A 23910-nucleotide genomic window follows, 5' to 3' on the forward strand; every position below is an offset into this window, starting at 1 on the left:
TTCTGTTGCAATAATTAATTCAATACAGCCTTCCCCAACCAAGTGCCTTCTAGGTGCCATCAGCCCTAACCAACAGGTTGCGTTGGCGGGCACCAAGTGGAGGAAAATTGATTTACTATACCTGCTAGAGGGGAACATTTTACCAGATTGGGGGAGGGGGCGGGGAGGGGAACACAACACACTTGTCTTTAGGGATGACTCTCCCAATTGGCAACAGGAAGGGTCTTCATGGCCTCTCTAGGGGAGGAGTCGCCCCACTTCACCCAGACCAACCCTGCCTGCAGTCAGAGCAGTGGTGTCTCTTTATTTCTGAGAGAATTGGTCTTCCTGTGAGTGTGTCAGTTTCCTTTGTCTTGTTCTATATTACCACTTCCAGATGTCAGTTGGCTCATAACCTGCCAGACATGGGCCCACTATCAGTTAGTACTTCACCACACTTCAAACAGTAGGGTCAACAGAGAATCCACAGCTCCAGCAATCTTCCAGCTGAACATCAGAGTTCCCCTGCTTTCCAGTAGTCATCTTCTTCCAGAGTTCCTGGTTAAGAAAAACCTCTGTCCCACTCAGTTTAGTTCTAAAGTGAGGGTGCATAAGTCAGAAAGCCTGACTTTCGGTGTTGTACTGTTGCTAGGCAACCCGGTGCACCTGGCATCCTATCTCTAAACAAGATAAACAAGATCCAAACATAGGCCAAGCAATTTCACTCCTTTTTCTAATTACACCTTCTTTGCTTAATTTCTTTGAAATCCTGGATTAGTCTCATAGTGTTCTCCTGCCCTTAAGAGTTATTTTGGTCCATTAAATTATACTTTTAAATTTCAATTGCTTGCCTGTAGTTGACATGGTGGGTGGAATTCTGCTGGACCTGAATAAATATTTAATGCCTAGGGTTAAGCGGGAAACTGTGAGATAACAGTCCATGTTCCAAATTTAGTCTCAGAAGAAGAAAAATACAACAATTTGAGGGGTGGGGGCGCTCATCCACTTAACTGAAGAAGTTCCCCAGGAGTCATTAAGCCCTGTGGTTAAAGGGGACAGAACATGCCTGTCCTTTGCAGCGTTCCAAAGATACTCATGAAAGTCATTTTTGTGCATGAGAGTACTATGGAAGTGGAGTAAGCAATAACTAAACTAGATATTTTCCTGGACTTCTGCTATATGTGGAATGCTGATTGGCTGCCTGCCAGTCCCAATCAGGGAGGAGCAGAAGCTGAATGGGAACTCTGGAATGTTCTGCATCAAAGCGGAAGGTGGTTGGAGCCGTTGATGGAAGGAACATCAGCAGGAAGAAGCTGAGGCGGAGAGAAGACAAAGGACTCCAGGAGGCACCACGGTATCCAAAAGGGGAAAGGGGATAAGTCGCTCGTAGTCAGCTGCCTTTTTCGAAGGCCATTGATTGTCTTGCCCCATGTGCTGTTTAGCCCAACTGGCAACAGCTGCCCAGGATCCCTGGAAAAGAGAGGTCTTTCTAGGCTTCCTGCTGGAGATGCTTCTGGTGGGAAATACTGTGGATTGAACTGTAGCCGTTTGCATGAAGTATGTCACTAAGCTAGAATTCAGAAGGCCCCAGCTGCCCATTTACAGTGGGAGAAAAGCAGTCTGCTTCTCTCCCCTGCTTCTCGGGGAATAGGAGATTCCATGTCTATAAATGAAGTGGGGACAGGATGTCAGAGAGCTTTTCATGTCTACTTCCTTGTATAATGAAGAGCTTGATATGACTGCTCTTTAAACAGTAAAGGTAAAGGTAAAGGGACCCCTGATCATTAGGTCCAGTCGTGGATGGGGTTGCAGTGCTCATCTCGCTTTATTGGCCAATGGAGCCGGCGTACAGCTTCTGGGTCATGTGGCCAGCATGACTAAGCCACTTCTGGAAAACCAGAGCAGCACATGGAAATGCCGTTTACCTTCCCGCCAGAGCGGTACCTATTTATCTACTTGCACTTTGACGTGCTTTCAATCTGCTAGGTTGGCAGAAGCAGGGACCAAACAACAGGGCTCATCCCATCGTGGGGATTCGAACCGCCGACCCTCTGATTGGCAAGCCCTAGACTCTGTGGTTTAACCCACAGCGCCACCCGCATCCAATCTTTAAACACTAGGTTTGTCTTAAGATATCATTTTAACAGACTAATCCATTAAATGGTCACTTAGAAGAACTCCAGGATGAGACACCACTCAAAATGAGGAGATAAGATGGCAGCTAAGAATAAGGTCCTGTCAACAAAAAGAGGTGAGCTTCTGCAGACTGCTACTCTGATTTGGTTTTTGACCACTAAATTCTTTCATAGAAGTTGTGCTAACTGTCTACTCCTTTATATGGTTCTGAACGCAGGATGACATAAGGCACCAATCCAAATGAGCAGTTAAAATGGTGGGAGGCCTGACATTCACAGAACGTAAGTTGTTTTTACTATTTCTTCTTCAGTGCCATACAGGAAGGCAGAGTTCCTGTACCCATCTTGGGAGGGAGACCCTGAGCCTTCCTTTCTGCAGAGTTTGGGGATGATATCTCAAGTGGCACAAAAATGGAACCTGGTATCTAAATGGTGGTGAAGACCATTCCCCACCCCCATCCTGGGAACATTTGTGCCAAGTTTGGCAACAATGTTTCAAGAAATGGCAAAACCTATGTAAATCCCAATTCTGTAAATCCCATGGCATTAGCTACCCCTCCCAGTTTGGTGTCATCTGCCAATTTGATGAGCATCTCCTCAATTCCTTCATCCAAGTCGTTTATAAAATTGTTGAACAACAACGGGCCCAGGACAGAACCCTGTGGCACCCCCCTTGTCACTTTTCCCCAGAATGACAAGGAACCATTAAAAAATAGTCCAGTAGTACCTTAGAGACCAACTAAGTTTGTACTGGATATAAGCTTTTGTGTGCATGCACACTTCTTCAGATACACTGAAGCAGAAGTCACCAGACCCTTATATATCTGCATACTATCCCTTGCTTTTTCCTGTAGAACTAATTGCAGTCATTAACAGTCATCAACAGTTTTTCCATACCCATTAAGTCAATCACCCATCTCCCACTACCCTTCTGAGAAAAACCCCACCCCACCCTCCCACTGTATATAAGGGTCTGGTGACTTCTGCTTCAGTGTATCTGAAGAAGTGTGCATGCACATGAAAGCTTATACCCAGAGCAAACTTAGTTGGTCTCTAAGGCGCTACTGCACTATTTTATTTTTTTTATTTCGACTGTGTCAGACCAACACGGCTTCCTACCTGAATCAGGGAACCATTAGTGAGCACTATTTCGGTTCAGTCAGTCAACCGGCTACAAATCCACCTAACAGTTACCTCATTCAACCCACACTTTACCAGTTTTCTCACAAGAATAACATGGGGAACTTTGTCAAAAGCCTTACTGAAATCAAGATACACTATGTTCACATCATTCCCCTGATCCACCAAGCTTGTTACTCCATTAAAAAAAAAGACATGAGATTTGTCTGGCGGAGTAGAGCTCAAAACTGAATTCCTGCAGGATCATCACTGCCTACGATTTTGCTGCTGAGCTACAAGTTTTTCAAGAATTTACCCTACTGGGATTTAGCTGCTATCACACAAAGGCTTTTTTGCAAGTTTTCGCTGATGTTCAAGTAAATTACATACTATGTGACCCAACACCACAATGCAGCTTCAAGAACCAGTGTGGCTTCCAGATCCAACGCAGCTTCCAGATCCAATGTGGCTTCCAGATCCAATGTGGCTTCTAGATCCAATGTCTCTTCCAGATCTAATGTGGCATCCAGGTCAATACTAAAACGCAGACGAAAACCACCACCCAGGAAGGGTATGTATGCAGCACACATAGAACTGGTTCATAGCCTAGACAAGGAATACACTGGAAAGGAAAAGTGGGAGAGCAACAGGAGGCATGTGTGACCAGTCGTAGTGGAGAGGGCTGGAGAAAAGCCAGCCATGCTCTGTCAGTCCAGCAGGCTCGTTTAGCCAAGCAAACTAGTGCTATGCCATCTTCAGACTGTGTTCTCCGCTGATCCACAATGTGATAAGAATTTACCTCTCTACCACTGCTCCTTGCCCAGGTGAGGGAACAAACCTTTAAATTTAAGTTTAATCCAGACAAGACTGAGGTGCAGTCAGTGGGTAGTTCCCTAGACAAGATGGGTGGGATATGGCCTGCTCTGGATGGCGTTAGACTCCCTCTGAAGGAGTACTTCTGGATCCATTACTGTCACTTGAAATGAAAAAGCAAAAAAGTTAGCCATGATACTTAAGCAGATTTTCTTTCTTTTTGTCCATCAAGGAAAACTTGCTGCTGTTTTGCATGAGATAAAAGAGTTCTTTCTCTCTTCCGTTGGTACATTTATTGTAGTGATGCTGTGCCTGGTCCTGTTTTTTGCTGCATTTGGAGCAGTTAGTCTGTGTAAGTCTAGGCTGTGTAGCCTTTAGCATTATCCTGGTTGGCTTTACATCAGTATGAAGAATACTTTCAAAAGTGTCACCATAATCCAACCACAGCTAAGCCCTTTTACCTCCCATTGATTCCAGTGTGTAAGGTAAGGAAGTGGCTAAATCTCACCCATTGAAATGAATGCCTGTTTCTTGCCCCTCAATAACTGCTTTGCAACTTCTTAGGCCAACATTATGAAGCAACCTGTGCACTCACCTGTCCTACCTTACAACACCCTGTCCCACTTTCCTCCTAGAAAAACAAGTGTACGGTCTGCTTCACTGTGTGGTCGGAACAGCTGAATTCAAACAAAAGAGGTCTTCAATTTATAGACCACCCTTCACAGGGTGATTTACATGTTTCATTTTAATGCAGTTTTATTACTGGAATGTTGCCCACTCTGCTGCCTGATGCTTCATTAAACACTTTTCCTTTGAGATGGGAATAGCCTTAAAAAATTGCTAACACACGGGGAGCCTTGATTCCAAATCAGCCGCAGCAATTCTGGGGTGGAGGTACTGTCGCATCAGCTGACTCACCATTTCTTTCCCTCCTAACTCTTCCATAGATATTCATAAACGGGATCACAAAACACCTGATATGGATTTAGCAATGAAAACTATAAGGGACTTCATGATCAAACAGAAACCATCCCTCCAAGGAAGGAGTGGTAAGTAAGGTGTTATAGTCCATACACTTAGGGCCACTCCTTGCCCCAGCTCCAGCAAGGGGTATTGCCCCATAGCAGAGCTTCTTCCCAGCCCCTTGACTCAGCAGGAAGAAAAGTCACTGTGAAGTGGCTGGACTACAGTAGGATAGTAGTAGGTGGAAGAAGTTCCATCCTCTCACTTACCACTTGCCCTCTGGAAATGCTGGGGCCCCAGGCTCATATCCCCATTCATAGCTGTCAGAGCTGCCCGAGGTCCCAGCTCACAAAGGACCAACGCTGCCTCGTTGTTAAGTACAAAAGTCTTTATTGAAGTTCAGTTTCACTTCCAGAGCCGCAGCGTGCAGCTCTACGTCTCAACTATCAGACCGCTGATGCTCCATCTGAGTCTCCTCCCCCCTGACACCAATTTAAGATTCTAGCCTTGCTCCACCTTTTCCGCTGCTCCTTCCGCCTCTGGTTCCGCCTGTCCGTTGGGGTCTCATCCTTTCTAGACTCTTCTGACGCTGCATCCCCTGAGCCTTCCCCCTCCCTCCGGCGGGCTTTAGGAGCTGGTTCCCCATCCGGGTCTCCTGCTGTCCCTCGCGCCTGTACATTTGAACTTGGCGCGCGCACCCAGCCAGTAACTTTCCTCCTGACCGTTTCACTGCTGCTGTCACTGCTTCCCCCTCTGGGGGGGCTAGCTGCTACTGACCTCCCCTCCGTTGGAGGCGTGGTCAGCCCTGACTCACTTTCTCTCCCCGCTGGAGGAGACGCTGGCCCTGACACATGTGACTCTTCCCCCCCACTACGCTCTGGTGGGGAAACTGGTCCTGATCCCCCGCTGCTGCTTTGGGGTTCCCCTCTGGCTCCTTGTTTCTGGTGCGTCCCCCCTGGGACCCCCCTTGCCCTGACCATCGGCGCCCCCTTCTGGGAATCTTCTGATTCGCTGGAGAAGCTCATGGAATCTCTCGGGCCACTGTCATACTCCCCTACGCTGCCCTCGGATTCTTCCCCTTCGCTCTCCATTTCCTCTCTCCCCTGTGCTCCTGCTCCTGAGCCCCTGACAATAGCATTCAAAGGAACAAAACTGGGAGCCCATATTTGCTGAAGAGACATGTAGGCTGTGTCTGCATTAGAGTGTTCATGTGTATGTGGAGACACTGTTTCTGCATCTTCAGCCAAACACAAGCTTTTTTTCAATTTTATGCCTCCACAATCTATCCCAGATGTTCCTGTTGTTGGGATACTGCCAGGGAGACAAAGGCCATCACTGCCTCCACGTCGACTCCGGACGTCCACCGATCTCCCGTAGATACGCAGTTTCAGCTATTAGCGACACGAGCTCGCAGAACTATCTTGCCACATTCCGGAGCTCATGCACACTCTATTAGCAGAATTCACACAGCGAAGGATGCACAGCAGGAGAGCATATTTACAGGTTTAATTCAGCGTTGATCAGAACAAAAAAACATGACTGCCTGCTTCAGTGTCTTCGACACCAAGAGAGAAACGAAAGCAACAGAAAACATAAACATCCTGTGAACAGGAAATGCGCACGCTGTGACACAAACATCCTGCTCCCTTTTAAGGTGGAACGGAAATATCCTAACACTGTCCACACTAGGCCAGCAGCACAGCTAATAATTTTGGCACCAGCCACAATGACTAGGTTCTTCCACTCTTAATGGAAGTATGTCTTTGAATACCAGTTGCTGAAAACCACAGAAGGGCAGGGTTCTCTTGCACCTAGGTCCTGCTTACGAGTTGAACTTTGGCCCACTTGCCAATTCTTAGCAATGCTGGAGTTCTCGTACCCAGAAGACAATGGTTCAGCCCCAAACCAGAACATCAGCAAGACTCCATTCTAAGACCTGCAAAATGATCCAAGTGCCATGACACCCAACAACCAACCTGAACTGCACTTAGCCCAACAAGAAGACCACAATGTGCACACCCTGGAGTCATATGCCACGCCCCCACCCCCCAGCTTTAAAAAGCCAGAAAGGAGAGCAGTAAAGAGAGCATATCGCTGAGTGTGTTAGTGCAAGCATATTGCTCATGTCTTCATCCAAAACTAACCCCAAAGTACAGGGCAGGAAGCAGTGTTGGATGACTGACAACACCTCTCTAAGGCCCTTTCCACCTGGCCTAGGGGGCTGGGCCCACACTCACCAGCCCCACTGAAGAGGCTCCTCATGAGGCCGGAGGAACATTGCCTGGGTGTGGGGCTTGGAGGCCACTCCCTCAAGGCCCTTTCCACCTGGCCTAGGGGGCAGGGCCCACACTCACCAGCCCTACTATGTTAAATATGTATTCTGTAGTTGACCTCCTTTGTAATGTTTTATTCTGAAATCTTTAAGATAATATTTTACTTTTCTGTCACGTTGCTTTGACTGTATACTCTATATTTTACTTTCTTCAGATTGTTTTATTTATGTTTTATTGATTCAATATGCTGTAAACCGCTTTGATATTTTCTTAAAAATGTAAAGCGGTATAGAAATTTTAAAAATAGATAATATATAAACAATGTCACATCAAAGTAATTGCAGAGGCAAGCAATTTTATTCGCAGTACTAATTGATATAAGAATTAAAGACCCCGGGTGTATATATTTTATTTAAATAATGTTTCAGTGTTTCATATTAATTGCATTTAACCTTTTAAAATATATGAGGCTTGATTTCTGTGAGTTCTGCATTTGTGAGTCTCTTTATCTGACCCTGAAAGCAGCAGAAATGGCAGGATGTTTTCCTATGAGTTATTACCAGGGTGTTAAGCAGAAATCCTTGGAAGTTTCCTGAAAGATAGATGGAGGAGTGTTATTAAAGACTGATCATAGACTAGGTGGCCAGAGCAAAGTGGGACATTCAATACCTAAAAAGAGCAAAAGGCCTAGGCACTTCTGGGCAACCCCAAGGTGATAGTGGGGGAAGTGGAGAGCAGGAAGACACTATACATGTTTTCTATCCCATGGCTTGTAACCTTTCCTGACGTATGAGAAGATGTTTGGTGACTCTTTGTTTGCTGTGTTTGAAATACTATATAAGCTTTTGTTCTGAAGCGCCTCGGGACAGACCTTCTCAACTAGCACCTTGGGTTGAGCTCTGACCTATTGCAATAGATAAATAAAATACAAACGTATCTTGGAAGTCGATTGGAATCTGTTCCGGAAGTCTGTTCAACTTCCAAAACATTCGGAAACCAAAGCGCGGCTTCTGATTTGATCATTTGGGAACCGATTTGGTCAGGAGCCAAGGCGTTTGAGATCCAAGGTACAACTAAATGAAAATACAGAGTTTCTATTTTTTTTTTTTTTTTTTTATAATATATTTATTGAAGTTTTCAAATAAAGCATATATTAGATAAACACCACTTATCATTGTCCATTTAACATCTCTCAATTGTTACATGGGACTCCCCCACACCTCCCGCATACACTTACATCATTATTAAATTAATTTCAAACAAATTATCATTTAACTCATCTTAATTAATAATCTTAATTTGGTTTGACATATAATTCAGCCTTAAATCTAATTTAATGGTAGACAATTGTCTGCACTGGCATCCAATTCAGCACTCAGCCAAATTACAATATTTTTGTAAATAAATCTTAAATTTCCTCCAGTCTTCTTCCATCCTTTCTTCTCCCTGGTCTCGAATTCTGCCGGTCATCTCGGCTAATTGCATATAGTCCATCAGTTGCATCTGCCATTCTTCCACAGTGGGTAGCTCCTGAGTTTTCCAATTCTTGGCAATTAATATTCTTGCTGCTGTTGTTGCGTACAAAAAGAATGTTCTGTCCTTTTTTAACACACTCTGGCCGACAATACCCAGGAGAAAGGCCTCTGATTTCTTAGTAAAGGTGTATTTAAACACCTTTTTTAATTCATTATATATCTTCTCCCAAAAGGCCTTCACTCTAGGGCAGGTCCACCAGAGGTGAAAAAATGTTCCTTCATTTTCCTTACATTTCCAACATTTGCTATCAGACGAATGGTATATTTTAGCCAGTTTAACAGGGGTCATGTACCATCTATACATCATTTTCATCACATTTTCCTTCAACGCATTACATGCAGTGAAGTTCAGCCCAGAGGTCCACAACCTTTCCCAATCTTCAAACATAATATTATACCCAATATCCTGCGCCCATTTTATCATTGTTGATTTTACCATTTCGTCATGTGTGTTCCATTTCAGCAGCAAGTTATACATTCTTGAAAGTACCTTAGTCTTAGGTTCTAACAGTTCAGTTTCTAACTTTGACTTTTCCACTTGGAATCCTAGCTTTTTGTCATTTTTAAACACTTCTTTAATCTGAGCATAGTGTAACCAGTCTCGCACTTTGTCTCTCATCTTTTCTAAACTCTGCAATTTCCAGTTGTCACCATCCTTTTCTATTATCTCCCAATATTTTGGCCAGTTGGCCTCCATATTGGCTCTTTTCCGAGCCTTAGCCTCCAGGGGTGACAGCCACCTCGGAGTTTTATTCTCCAGTAAGTCTTTATATTTTGTCCAGACATTAAAAACTGATTTTCTGACAATATGGTTCTTGAAGGCCTTATTTATCTTAGCTTTATCATACCATAAATATGCATGCCATCCAAACGCATTATTAAAACCTTCCAAATCCAAGACATCCGTATCTTCAAGAAGTAACCAATCTTTTAACCAGCAGAAAGCTGCAGCTTCATAATACAACTTTAAATCTGGCAGGGCAAAGCCCCCTCTTTCTTTCGCATCTGTTAATATTTTAAATTTGATTCTGGGCTTTTTGCCCTGCCAGACAAATTTAGAAATATCTTTCTGCCACTTCCGGAAGCACTCTGTCTTGTCTACAATCTGCAGTGTCTGAAACAAAAATAACATTTTTGGCAATACATTCATCTTGATGGCAGCTATTCGGCCTAACAAAGAAAGTTTTAGTCTTGACCAACTATCCAAGTCTCTCTTAATCTCTGACCAACATTTTTCATAATTATCTTTAAATAAACTCAGATTTTTTGCTGTTATGTTTACCCCTAGGTATTTAACTTTTTTAACCACATTTAGTTCTGTCTCTTTCTGAAGCTGTTCCAACTCAATATCTGTCACGTTTTTCCCCAAAACTTTAGTTTTTTGCTTATTTAACTTAAATCCTGCCACTCGACCAAAGTTTTGAATCAGTTGTAGTACTCTTTTCAAACTAGACTCCGGCTCCTGTAATGTCAGAACTAGGTCATCTGCAAAAGCTTTAAGTTTATATTGTTTCGCTCCGACCTGAATCCCTTCCACCAACCGGTCCCCCCTAATCATATTCAGGAGCACTTCCAGAACCGAAATAAACAGTAATGGGGAAATCGGGCAGCCTTGTCGTGTACCTTTTTCAATTTTAAACTCTTCTGTAACCACATTGTTAACTATCAGTTTAGCCTTTTGTTCTGAATATATTGCCTCAATCCCGTTCTCAAACCCCCGTCCCACTCCCATTTCTTTTAAATTCCCCTTCATAAATTTCCAAGATATGTTGTCAAAGGCTTTCTCCGCGTCTATAAAAATTAAAACTGCTTTAGTGTTTATGTTTGTTTGTAAAAGTTCCAATATGTCTATGATGTTCCTTGTGTTAGTAAACATATGTCTGCCCGGGAGAAAGCCTGCCTGGTCTTTATGGATTATCTCACTTAAAACTTTCTTAAATCTTCGTGCCAAAACATCTGCAAATATTTTGTAATCCACATTTAAAAGGGAGATGGGACGGTAATTCTTGAGTTGTGTCTTTTCAGTTTCTGACTTTGGAATCAATGTGATAAATGCTTCTTTCCACGATTCAGGCGCCTTCTTCCCCTCCATTATTTCATTACTGACCTCCAACAAAGGTTGTATCAAATAATCCTTCAATGTCTTATAGTAGTTAGAGGTCAGTCCATCTGGCCCTGGTGATTTGCCCTGTTTCAGACTCAGGATGGCCTGTTCAATCTCTTGTCGTGTTATTTTGCCATTTAAAATTGTTCTATTTTCTTCTGACAGCTTTGCTAATCCATTTCTCTCCAAAAATTGTGTAATCTCTATTTCATCTTGTGGCCCTTGAGTATATAACTTTTTAAAATACCTCTGGAAGCACTTTCTAATCTCTCCCGGGTTCTGAATGTTCCTTCCTTCAACCTCTAAGTTTGTTACTGTATTTAATCTTTGTCTCCTTTTCAACTGCCAAGCTAGCAGTTTCCCACATTTATTTGCCGATTCAAAAGTTTTTTGTTTCATTGTTTTAATCTTCCATTCTATTTCCTGATTTATCAGCTTGGAATATTGCGCCTGATAAAGTTTAATTTCTCTCAGAATCGGTTGGGACTTCGGGTTAGATCTTAACTTCTTCTCCAACTCTTTGATACTTTCCAGAATTTTATCTTTCTTTTCATTTTGCAGTCTTTTCTTTAAGGAATTCTGTTGAATCAAGAACCCTCTCATCACAGCTTTACTTGCATCCCAGATAGTTCTTTTTTCCACCGTAGTGTTCAAATTAATCTCAAAATAGTCCTTTAAGGTTTTTTGGGCCTTCTTTACAATTCTTTGGTCTCTAAACAGGCCATCATTCATCTTCCATCTAAAGGAGCCGATTGGGATCAATGTCATATCCATTCTCAAGGCGTTATGGTCGGAGCATGTTTTGGGGCAGATTTCCACCTTCCTCACCTTAGGTGCCAGACTTCTAGTTATCCATATTTGGTCGATTCGTGTCCAAGTCAGTTGAGCTTCAGAAAAGAATGTTCCTTCTCTTCCCAGGGGGTTTCTAACTCTCCAGATGTCAACCCAGTCCATATTGTCAGTCATTTCAAAAAAGGTCTTAGGTAGTCTTCCCTCTTTAGTAATGTTCTGGTTCTGTGACTTATCCATATTTGTTGATACGACCCCGTTCATGTCCCCCATCATGATGACGTTGTTGTAATCCAGATAATCCAGCATGGTCTCGTGCAACTTCTTATAAAAATCCGATTTTCCTTCATTTGGAGCATAAATTCCTAATATCAAAATTTTTTCTCCTTGATACTGTACTTCTATTGCGAGGATTCTTCCACTTTCATCTTTAAAGAGAAATTTTGGTGAAAGGCTCTCTTTTGCATAGATCACTACACCTCTCTTTTTAACTGTATCCGATGATATAAATTCTTGACCAAGCCTTTTATTTATTAACACCTTTCTATGGAGCCTAATCACATGTGTTTCTTGTAAGCATATAATGTCCAATTGTTCCTTTTTTAAAATATGAAAAATTTTAGACCTTTTTTCGGGACTGTTACAGCCATTTATGTTCCAGCTCAAAAGCTGCAGAGACATCCTGGATAGGTCTGGTTATTCTTTCTGGGGTGGTACCTTGTTCTCCGGTCCTTGAGGATCCGAGGGGGCGGGCTCCCCTGGAAGTTCTGGCGCTGGCAATCCAAGTCCTTTGTGGAGGTCTTCTCCGTGTGCTCCCAAAAACTTGTCTCTATCTTCCACTGTTTTGATTTTGATCTTTCTCCCTCTGTAGGTAAAGGATAATCCTTGTGGAAACTCCCACCTGAAGATAATTGCGTTGCTTCTCAACAGTCTTGCCAATTCCGTGTAGTTAGATCTAAGGTCCAGCAACTGCTTAGGAATGTCCTTGTAGATTTCAATTCTCTTGCCCAAAATGTCTAGTGACTTTTCGTAGTGCAGGCCCAAAATCTTGTCCCTTTCCTCCTTTGATCTCAGTGTTATCAAACAATCTCTGGGCTTCTCTGTCCTTCTGACTCTGCCAAGCCTGAAAGCAGATACAATTTTAAAGTCTTTTTCCTCTAACTTCCAAAACTTGGCAAATTCCTTAGTTAGAAATTCAATAAAATTATCTTCTTCCACCTCTGGTATTGACCGTATCCTCAAGTTGGTCTCCCTGTTTCGCAGTTCTGTCATCAAAAAGTAAATCTGATGTTCTCCAACTTGTTTGCTGAGTGGTCTTACTTCTTTCTCAAGTTCTTCCAATCTTTGACTAGTATCTTCAGCCAGTTTACGATTTTCACCTACAGCCTCCTTTAATTCTCCAATAGACTGGGCATTCTGTGCAACTTGTCCAGTCAGCTTATTCAAGCTTTCTGTGTTCTGTTCAATTTTAGCTGTATGCAAATCAGCCTTCTTGTCCAGAGCCTCCAGTTTCTCCAAAATTTTCTCCAAGACAGAGCTACTTGTCCCTGAAGCCATATCTCCCAGGTGCAGCTCCTCTGTCTCACCCTCCCCTGCCTGTATTAGGGAGGCCGCCTCTATGTCTGGAGGCAAAGTGGAAGGCAAGGCCGGCACAGAAGATCTACGCTGTGAGGCTGCAGATAAAGTTAGAGTTGTTTGTTTAGTCCTTCCTCTTCTCCTTGCGCCACTCATTCCAAAGTTATCTGTAATCCAAGGTCAATCCAAGTTGTTCCCATGAGAAAGCAGAGTCCCAGATACAATAGTCAAACAGAGGCCGGGAAAGGGAAAGTAAAACAAAGTCACTGCTGTAAGTCCAAAATCCTCTAGAGGGAGCTTAATACGTCTTCAGGGAAAAGATCAAATCCAAGTTAGACTTATAAATTTAAATCCATGTCTATCGCCTCCACAATGTATTATTTTTAGCAGAGTAAAACTTAAAACAAAACAGTGTTTCTTACAGTGCCTTGACTGCAACAGTTTCAAAGTATCCAGTTCCAACTCAGAATGTTTCAAAACCTGAATTCAATGTATCCAAAGTTGCAAACTGGTGCTCATCCAGGCAGCTCCAGCACCAGAGATTCTTATTTATTTTATAATCCACTGGTGCCACAGAAGAAGGATATCAATGCACCCCGAATATGACCAGCAAAAGTCAATAGCTCAAAGTCTTTCACTCAGAAAACTGCTTTAACAGGGTGCCAGCATTTAGTTAACGCATAACTTTTTGTCTCCACTCCTCCTGCTCTTTGCTTAAAGTTCAGTATAGCGGGAGATGGGCTTCCTGCTTATCCTCACTCCGTTTTCAGCCAGATTTCAACTTTTTAAAAAAGTTTTAAAAGTTTCATAAAGTTCTCAAAAAGTTTCAGAAAGTTGACAAAAGTTTCAGGAAGTTTTCAATGTCCAAATTTACTCACGGGTTGTAGTTTCCAAAGTTCAGAAAAGTTGCAGGAAGAAAGGACAGCGCTGACCGGCAACAGCAACGCGGCTTCACTTCGCTGTTTGCGCAACGACCCACAGCGCCGCTACCCCCTCCGCGATCCGGAGCCCCTTACGGGGTCCCTTCAGCGTTTTGGGGGCTGCTTCTGGCGCCCGCCGGGTCCCGAGACCACAGGCTTCTGCCACCTGTGGTTTTCCTGAATGGGTCTCCGCTTCGCCGTAGCGGACGACCCGTTTACAGCGGAGCTCCCTTCTCCTTACTCGGAGAAGGCAGCCATTACCGGTCGCGCCGCCTCCGGAAGTCTCCACCTCAGAGCCTTGGGAGGGTTTATGACATCTTTTGATACATTTTTGTAAATTGCTCCATCCCCAGGTTTTGCCCCACATTAAAGCCTCCCATGACCCGCCATGATCTTTCCTTAGGGAACAGGATGTGGAGAGAATTGCTGGTTTGGTATTATCCAAAACAACAGACCTAGACCAGGAGGAGGATCATTGTTCTGACCAAACAATGGTGACTCTTCCTGGTAATGGTGCGAGCATTGTCCTCTCCTCTGAGGACAAACACGGTGGTGTAGAGGTGAATTCTTACCACACTGGTTTTTTGTTTTTTAAATCATATAAGGCTCCAACCATTGTGTGAAAAAATCCATGGCAACCCAAATATAATGGTTGCCAGTCCCTTTTCAGGCAAGATTCCTAGTACACCCACCATCACCCGCTCCACTGGAGCGCCCACCAGGAATTGCTGCATCAGGGTCCTTCTTTGCTGTGCACACATCACATCTTCAGCATCTGGGCTAAGCCACCAAGAGGTTGCATGCCACCCTGAATTGCTACGAGGTGGTAGCAAGATTCCAGAGAGTTTTAGGCAGTTACTCAGGGATGTGTTTCCATTGGGAGACAAGACTCAGGGAAGACTGTCATGTCTTTAAGAAATATGGTTTATTTTACACATATTTACACCAGGGTGTTGAAAGAAAACTGTATAAAAATGATTTATACAAAAACGAGCAAAAATGTAAAAATATATACCAGGTATTTGCTGGAAAGGCCAAGAGGAGGAAGGGTCATTTTATCACATATGGTGGTACTGTAGAAAGTTGAAGGACTTTTGGAAAATTATAACGAATTGAAAAGGAAGTTTAAATTAATAATCCCTAAAAAAACAACAACAACAACCCCAAAGCCTTTTTAGTAGGAATAATGGGGACATAGGTCCCAAGAAAGCTGAGTAGTTTATTTATGTATGTGGCAACAGCAGCTAGAAGTTTATATGCACAGAAGTGGAAAGAGAAAAAATTACTAACTAAGGAAGAATGGCTTATGAAATGGATGGAATATGCTGAAATTGTGAAATTAACTGCCAAATTAAGAGGACATAATGACGAAGTGTTTAAGGAAGAATGGAGACCCTGGATGGGTTACCTTTCAAAATATCACCAATAGATGAAGTTGCGGGCAGGATTTAAAAATATAAGCAGTGGATTAATGAAAGATTTAACGGTAGCGGGGTTTAGAGAATAAAAATACATGTATTGTAAAGCAGCTAATGAAAAGGAGTCAAAAAATGAACATCAGGAAAGGATGGGAGGGAAGTCAGGAAGCAAATTTGTACGTTAAAAAATTGTATATGATGACCAATGCTTTAGAATATTGTTGGAGACTTAATAAAAATGATATAAAAAAGACGCAGCAGAGACTGTCATGCATCTGAGAAATATGATTTATTTGACACATATTAACACCAGGGTGTAGATGGAGGGAGTGCAAAGGTTATAGCATGCACATCTCAAGAGTGGCTTGTTCCCCACAGCAGTGCAGCATCAGACTGCAAGACAGCTCCTTGCCGCTGTCCCAGCCTGCCTTCAGCCAGCCTTCCAAGATGCTTCTGCCCTCCAGTCCCCATATGAAGTTCTGGCCCCTCCTTTCTCCTTCCCAAGAACCTTTGCTAAGCAGCCCCTTCCCTTCAGAGTTTCTAAATCTGGATACAGAGTTTCTAAATCTGGATGCTGGACTCGAAATAATTTCCTTAGTTCTGTGGTTCTGTGGTTTATTTAAAAGGTGGTCCCACACCTAGGTAACAAACAGAAGTGGTGCAGAGGTGAATTCTTAGCACACAAGCAATAGAATCACAACGCCTCTCTAAGATCTCCAGAGCACAGTTAATCAGATCAATGCTCAGCAGATTACAGACCACCCTGAATGCTAGAATGTGGCCAGTCACAAGTTATAGGGAAACAGCCTTTTTATAGAGTTGAATAGCTGCTTGAGATCTCACTGACCTGAATTATCCAAACCTTTCAGATTCTGAAATACTTGCTGAAGCTGAGAAGTTAGCAGGTGAATTGCTTATATGGGCAGACAGAGCAAATGAAGTCCAGTCTGCAATCAGTAAGTTATTCTTAAGATGGTGATGTTGAGGGTATAATGTTCTGTACCTCCTCCATTGAAGACTTTATCTGCAAGCAGAATCATAGAATTGTAGAGTTGGAAGGAACCCCAAGCGTAATCTAGTCCAACCCGCTGCTATGCAAGAATCTTATCTGAAGTATCTTGTCTAAATATGTGTCAAATAAACTATACTTCTTAACGACACTCACCTCCACTATTCCTCGATTTTCTCAATGGAAACACAACCCTGGGCAAGCAACTGGAACATCCCTGAATCTTGCTACTGCTTGGCAGAGATTGGGGGTGCCACACAATCTTCATAGCATTACCAATCTGTTGATGAATGCAAACATTGGAACAGGGAAGGAAAAGGAGGACAAATGACCTGGCTAAAAGTGTCCTTTATTAGAACAAATCTTTCAGAGTGTTAGCTACCATGTCTTTTGCTGGATTGTAATAAAATATCAGTATGTAATTCATAATGACTTTATTTAAAATACAGTGGTACTTCGGTTTACAAACTTAATCCGTTCCGGAAGTCCGTTCTTAAACCAAAACCATTCTTAAACCAAGGCGTGCTTTCCCTAATGAGGCCTCCCACCACTGGTGCCCTTCTACCGTTTGGATTCCGTTCTTTGACCAAGTTAAAGTTCTCAAACCAGGACACTAATTCCATTTTTGCGGAGTTTGTAAACCAAATCGTTCTTAAACCGGACTGTTCTTAAACCGAGGTACCACTATAATAATAATATTAATAATAATAATAATAATAATAATAATAATAATAATAATAATAATAATAATAATAAAACCTGTAAGACCTTCAGTCCAGCTAAAACTGGTTTGTTTGTTTTCCTCTTTCTCTCCGCCCCCCTCCCCTTCCCAATTTCTGGCTGTATTCAAAGATGACCTCACTTCAAATCATCCTCAAAAGTGGCAGATATATAAAGAGGCTCTCTATTTATTTGATGAAGGACTAGTAGACTGGAGTCAGGCAGACAGCTTTTGCGAGAGTCAAAAATCCAAACTGGTTATTATTGAAAACGAAAAAGAGGAGGTAAGCTAGCTGAACACTGTATATATAAATGGTATGAATAAACCTTTTCAATTTGATGGTTTTAAGCCTTCCTGGGCAAGATACTTTGGCCATAGCTGCAGTATACATTTAAAGCATGACGGTCATGGCATCCCCCAAAGGATCCTGGGAAGTTTGTTAAAGATACTGAGAGCTTTTTAGCAGACCTCCTATTCCCCTCACAGTGTTACAATTCCCAGAGTTCTGTGGGAAGTGGGATGGATAGATAACCCACTTTGGAATCTGAGGGGGGGAAAAGAGCCCTCCTAACAACTAACAATCAGCACCAAACAAGAAATTACAGCTCCTAACTTCCTGTTCTAGTCTGTGCCAATAGTGGCGTCTCTCCCATTCGTGAGAAAGACTCTGGCACAGGGGAGAGGGGTAACCTGAGGCTGATTGCCTCCCGTACTTCCTTGAGGGATATAAAGGAGAAAAGATCATCTCCTGAACCCGTTCCATGTCTCCATGGAAGCAGAGGTGTGTGAGGCGCTGGGTGCTAAGCCCTCTGCAATTGAAGCAGTCTCTAAGTCCACTGTGCCTTTTCCCCTCCTAAACTGAAGGGATTCAAAGAAGATGAAGATGCGACGCAGATTAAAATTTGGACTCTTGGATTGTGTTGGTGTTACCCTGCATAGTGAGTGATGTAGCAGAACAGATTCCCTTCAATATAGCAGGAAGCTAGTTTGCAGATTTGTTTGAATCTGAAATATACTCAGAGTCGAGAGTGGATTTCATGCTCTTTATTCAGCTCATAGTGGTGAGGAGGAATGAAAGTTTCCCCAAAGTATCTGCTTTATATGCATTATTTACACAATAGGCCCCACGTGATTGGCTAATTCCGGAATTCTCCTGTAGGCCAATCAGGTTGTGGTTTCACTTCCATCTGGAGCTGGATTGGGTAGCTCCTGCAGACCAATCATACTCCTGCATTGTTCTAGGACCAATCAGACTGCTGCATTTTGGATCCTATTGTTCTAGGACCAATCAGACTGCTGCATTTTGGATCCTTTTCAACTCAGTACATAACAGAATCTCTTTAGTTAAGTAATCCAATCTGGCTTGCCCAGATGGATTATTCCTGGTGTCCCCTTTTATCCCTCTTAGAAGAATAAAGAAACAAGTCTTTTCTTTCGAAATAACAAGAGGTTTACTCACATTTCAGTTCACGATTCGATCCCTGAAAGGCAAGCTTTACTTTAGTAGTTACATAACAATCTGTGAGTTCATCTCGCATGGAGATTGAGCTCATGTGCTGCTGGCTGAAAGCCAGCAGACAGCAAAATTTACATTAAGAGAACAACATGGCTGCATGAGAGCAGCAAGCAAGAGATCGGCAAGAGAGGGAGGATGGCTGCGTGACTGCTCTTTTATGGAGTCAGCCAGGGCCATGCCCATCTCCCAGGTCACATCCAGGGGGAGGATGCTCCAGACCAGCGGAACAGGAAGTTACACTGACTGGATGTCCCCACTTGTGCCCACGCTAGGGAAATAAGAATATTGCATTTGACTGCACCAGTGGGTTACATCCCACAGAGCAGACAATAAGAACTTAGTGAACCCCAAGTGATCCAACTTGATAGAGGAAGCCTTGTTGCACATGCTAACAGCAAACCCCACCGGTGAGTTTAGACAGGACATTCCTGCATTGCAGGGGGTTCAACCCTTGGGGTCCCTTCCAACTCTACAATTCTGGGATTCTGGGCTAGAAAGGAGCAGATTTCTAGAAGAACTGGGATTTCTATTGGTGGGATATATCCATTTGAGAATCTCAGATTGGGGGAGAGGCTATTGAACTGTGAAATATCTAGGAGAATGTGGTTAGTGTCGTCGTCATCCTCCCCCCCCCCCAAAAAAAAAATATTATGGGCTGGTTGCTATGATCTTACTGGTGGGAAATTACACCAAGCAAGATGGTTGACCTTGGAGTTTCTATCTTAAAGAAAAAGACTTCAGACTACATGTGATGTGGGACAGAGGAGCTGAGCAGCAAGAAGACTCATTATTGGACTGGATTGCTATGTTACTATATATGCATATGGAAGGAGAGGAAGTTTTATTTTAATTAACATTAATTAATGATTTAGTAGGGATTGACAATCTGATAAGTAGCCTCACTTGTCAAAACTGGAAATGTTAAATAATGTATGTGCAGGAATTGATTGCTAGAGAGCTGTTTGAAAAGTAAAAATATTGTATTTTGTAAGGTTATTTGTAATGTCTGAAGATAAACTAGAAGTAATCGGGAAATATGATGCAGCATGAAGGAGAATCATTAACATGTCTAGGAAGACTTATGGGAAGTCAGATTTGGAAAAATGTTAAATTTGTTTTAATTAGTACTAATTTGTAAAGAAAAAATGAAAATCAATAAAAAAATTGCCCCCCCAAAAAAAATCCTACAGTTCCCAGGATGCTTTGGAGGAATCATTGACTATTTAAAGTGGTATGATACTTCACAGTGCAGATGGGGCCACATTCTGGGGATGATCTGAGAGGGGATTCTGGCCTCTCATTCCTAGGAAAGACTTTCTGATTGTGCTTTTAGCAGGAGTTCCTGGAAAATGCAATTAAAAATGAACAACATGACTTCTGGATTGGGCTCCGTCATTTCGTTGGATGGAAATGGATAGATAACACTTACCCACCACGATAGTGAGTCTTGAAGCAACGTTTCTCTGTTTATTGTATTGTAGAAACTTTGCTAAGAATTTGTTTTTTGCTCTTCATTGAAAGCTCTTCCTGTCCTTTGCCTGCATCTAGAACCCAGCACAGTATTTTATTTCCATTGCATTTTATGTTCCATGTCAGAAATGCAGTTTTGTAGGATGGAAGCAATATTATATTGTCCAGCTTCATCAGAAATGATAATGCTGAGTAGTTTGACGGGGCTTGATAGTAGTTTCATGCTCAACAATGAAGGGCTTCTACACTGAGACAAGAAATCACCCCACATGGCAGGGGCTGGTCCAGTAGGGCGAACGTGCCTCACCAACCTCAGTCTGTCCTCAGCCTTCTTATACCTACAACCAATCTTGGGTGGAGTGGACTGGTTCTTCCAGTCATTGGCTCCACATATGGTTTGTCTCCTTGCCTTCCACTCTGCCACTACTTATGGGCACCAGCCACCTAGGACTCCACATAGCCAAATGCCCCCTCACCCTTGCCTTCTCACAGTCTCTCTCCACCCTCACCATGTACATGGACACTGTAGTCCTTCAAATCACCCCAGTTCTTCATCTTCTTCTTCGACGATCACTTGTAGCCATGTAAGATTGTCTTCCATGAACACAGTCTTAACAGTGAGTCCATAAGTGGATCCACACGTCCTTCCACAGTGAGGATGTAGGTTTCCTGGTGGGAGTTGATCACGGTGAGGGTTTGCCAAATGTGCCTTCCTCTTAGCACGTTTCTCCCTTTTGTCCTGAGTTTGAGTGCCTTCAAAGTCCATGACACCTTTAGTAAAGGCTGTTCAACTGGAGTGCTCACAGGCCAGTGATTCCCAATTGTCGGTGTTTATACTACATTCTTTAATATTTGCCTTGAGAGAGTCTTTAAACCTCTTTTGTTGGCCACCAGCATTACACTTTCCATTTTAAAATTCGGAATAGAGTAGTTACTTTGGAAGATGATAATCAGGCATCCAAACAACATGACCAGTCCATGGCTAGAGCAGGGTGGCGACAGCATGTCCCCTTTGCCTCCACCTCAGTTTTGATCCTCTCCATTCTTTGGAAGACCAAGCAATGCTTTTTGACCTCACCTTGTTAAAATATGATAGTTTGTCTCTTTGAACAGAGAAGAAAACGTAAGTGTGAGGAATTCCACTGCTTCTTAAATGTTTTCTAAAGTGTAGGAATGCAGGTACACAAGGCTTGCATTGTTCCATAGTATCATTCAGTGGTTATTGTTGCTTTCCACCATCATCACCCCAGTTAATTATTAGCTCTGGCACTACTTAATGAAGAATCTACTGGAACTGCAGGATCCTATATCCACTCAGAACTAATGAGTGTGGAGAAAGAGGATAGAGAAAAGGTTTTCTCCTACTCTCATTACACTAGACGTCATCTTTCTTAAAAGCCACTTTTCCTTAGTGTGCGATACCGCCTCCTGGGGGGCACTGGAACGATCCAAGGGGGCGTTGAATAAAAATAAGTGGGGTGGAAGAGAAGAGAAGAGAAGATTCATCTGTTATGTAATGATGCTTACTGCCAGGGTGGGCTCCGTTGTGGGTTGGCAACAAAAGTTCCCCTGGATCCGGCAATTGTGCTGGAGGGGAGATGTTTTCCCAGGTTAGGGTGAACCCTTTTTGTCTTCACCCAGACCCAGGAAGTGGATCGCAGATTGCCTGCCTATTTGGCCCATGGCAGGCAGGATGCGGAACCAGCTCCGCCCCTGGGATGGATTGGACTGAACCGGCAGTCTTAACTCTGGTCCACTCCATGGAATTTTAATCTTTCTTTATTAGGTTGTAGGATATAGGTAGAAACAGGGCTTTTCAGGGGGAACTCACAGGAACTCAGTTCTGGAACCTCCCAGGTGGGTGCAATTCAAAGAGAAAGAGGGAGGCATTCATGGTGAGTTCTGGCATCTTTTTTTCTAGAAAAATAGCACTGGGTAGAAATACAGACACATAAAAGAATGCAAATTTGTCACTGCATCTTTTATTTGTTTGCGTAAAAAAGGTTGGTTCCTGGGGGGTGCTGAGTATTTTTTTTCTTTTTCTGAAAGGAGGTGGTAGGCCACATAGATTTGGGACCCTCTGCTTTAAAGCCTTCCACGTTGGTGGCCATCACACCTCCTGTTGAAGTGAGTTCCACAGGTTAACTCCATGCTGTGTGAAGAAGCCTTTTCTTTTTTCAGACCAGCTTCATTTAATGCCCTGGAATCTGAGGATTCTGAGAGGGGGAGATCTCTTAATGCTGAAATAAAGTACACACCCCATGTTGATGGATAGGGACACCAAGCCAGATGTGCGGGGTATAAATAAATTAATAATAATAACAATAACAGCAACAACAACAATAATAATGATGATGATAATTTGCTTCTCACTGACTCATTGATTTGTGCTTCCTTTACTTTTCAGTTATTGGGTAGTCGGTAAGCCAGACAACCACCTTTATAGACCAGTCGGTGCAATAAAAGCAAAGTGTGCAACACCACTGCAATGTTGGGAGAACTTTCCCCGTCTTGATCAAAAAAGAAGCATATGTAAGAAGAAGCCCGATAAACGATGGTTCAATTAAAACTCTTCGTGGACAGTGAATCGACCCACCTTTAATAGAAGCCATGGTCAATTTTCCCGATTATGGAATCAAGGGCATGGAAGAGATTAGGTCTCTGACACCAGCACTCAAAAGCCCTTTGTCAATCCTCAGGTGACCTGATTTTGCAACCTCAGATAATGGAAACTCCTGGAAAATAAAGCAAGGAGGACTCAGTCGTAGCCCACGTTCTGTTGCAATAATTAATTCAATACAGCCTTCCCCAACCCAGTGCCTTCTAGGTGCCATCAGCCCTAACCAACAGGTTGCGTTGGAGGAAAATTGATTTACTATACCTGCTAGAGGGGAACATTTTACCAGATTGGGGGAGGGGGCGGGGAGGGGAACACAACACACTTGTCTTTAGGGATGACTCCCCCTATTGGCAACAGGAAGGGTCTTCATGGCCTCTCTAGGGGAGGAGTCGCCCCACTTCACCCAGACCAACCCTGCCTGCAGTCAGAGCAGTGGCTTCTCTCTCCTCTTTGTTTCTGAGAGAATTGGTCTTCCTGTGAGTGTGACAGTTTCCATTGTCTTGTTCTATATTACGACTTCCAGACATCTGTTGGCTCATAACCTGCCAGGCATGGGCCCGCTATCAGTTAGTACTTCACCACACTTTGACCAATGGGGTCAACAGAGAATCCACAGCTCCAGGGGTCTTCCAGCTGAACATCAGAGTTTTCCTGTTTTCCAGCAGTCATCTTTTTCTAGAGTTCCTGGTTAAAAAAAACCTCTGTCCCACTCAGTTCAGTTCTAAGTATAAAGTGTTTATTGCCTCATGGCACAAGACAAAGATAAATGTACTAACTACTGTAATACAGTTCTGGTCTTAGAAGTAAAGAAACAAATATACAGAGAGATCCACCAGCTCTTTACCACGCTAGCTCACACTACGCTGTGTAAAACCCACCAAACACAGTTGCTCACAGACTGTCGCCTTGTTGCCCCCAGATTACAGAATGCAATGCAGACTTGACTTCTAT

General features: G+C 43.1%; 1 protein-coding gene across 3 annotated transcripts; it reads left to right on the forward strand.

The window, feature by feature from the left end:
* The first annotated feature begins 509 nt into the window (after window positions 1-509).
* Window positions 510-23100, forward strand: LOC310742383 (secretory phospholipase A2 receptor-like). 3 transcript variants are annotated; one of them, XM_083571810.1, is made up of 10 exons: window positions 510-1333; window positions 2152-2230; window positions 2333-2396; window positions 3649-3804; window positions 4279-4398; window positions 4994-5095; window positions 16493-16579; window positions 17485-17636; window positions 20203-20309; window positions 22747-23100. In XM_083571810.1, exons 3-10 carry the CDS (start codon window positions 2369-2371, stop codon window positions 22904-22906), a joined length of 912 nt encoding a protein of 303 aa, XP_083427936.1. In that variant the 5' UTR covers window positions 510-1333; window positions 2152-2230; window positions 2333-2368; the 3' UTR covers window positions 22907-23100. The 3 variants fall into 3 exon arrangements, with proteins under 3 accessions (XP_083427936.1, XP_083427937.1, XP_083427938.1); XM_083571811.1 differs by having other exon boundaries at window positions 513-1333; window positions 20206-20309; XM_083571812.1 differs by lacking the exon at window positions 4279-4398 and having other exon boundaries at window positions 518-1333.
* Window positions 23101-23910: the final 810 nt, after the last annotated feature.

This window comes from Podarcis filfolensis (assembly GCF_964270895.1).
Source record: "Podarcis filfolensis genome assembly, chromosome: 9".
NCBI lineage: Eukaryota > Metazoa > Chordata > Lepidosauria > Squamata > Lacertidae > Podarcis > Podarcis filfolensis.

Coding starts and splice junctions, on each gene's coding strand:
- LOC310742383 (XM_083571810.1), top strand. CDS start 2,369: ATGGTGGGAGGCCTGACATTCACAGAAC. Junction 17,637..20,202: donor TTGAAAACGAAAAAGAGGAG/GTAAGCTAGCTG, acceptor TTGTGCTTTTAG/CAGGAGTTCCTGGAAAATGC. Junction 20,310..22,746: donor AACACTTACCCACCACGATA/GTGAGTCTTGAA, acceptor TTTACTTTTCAG/TTATTGGGTAGTCGGTAAGC.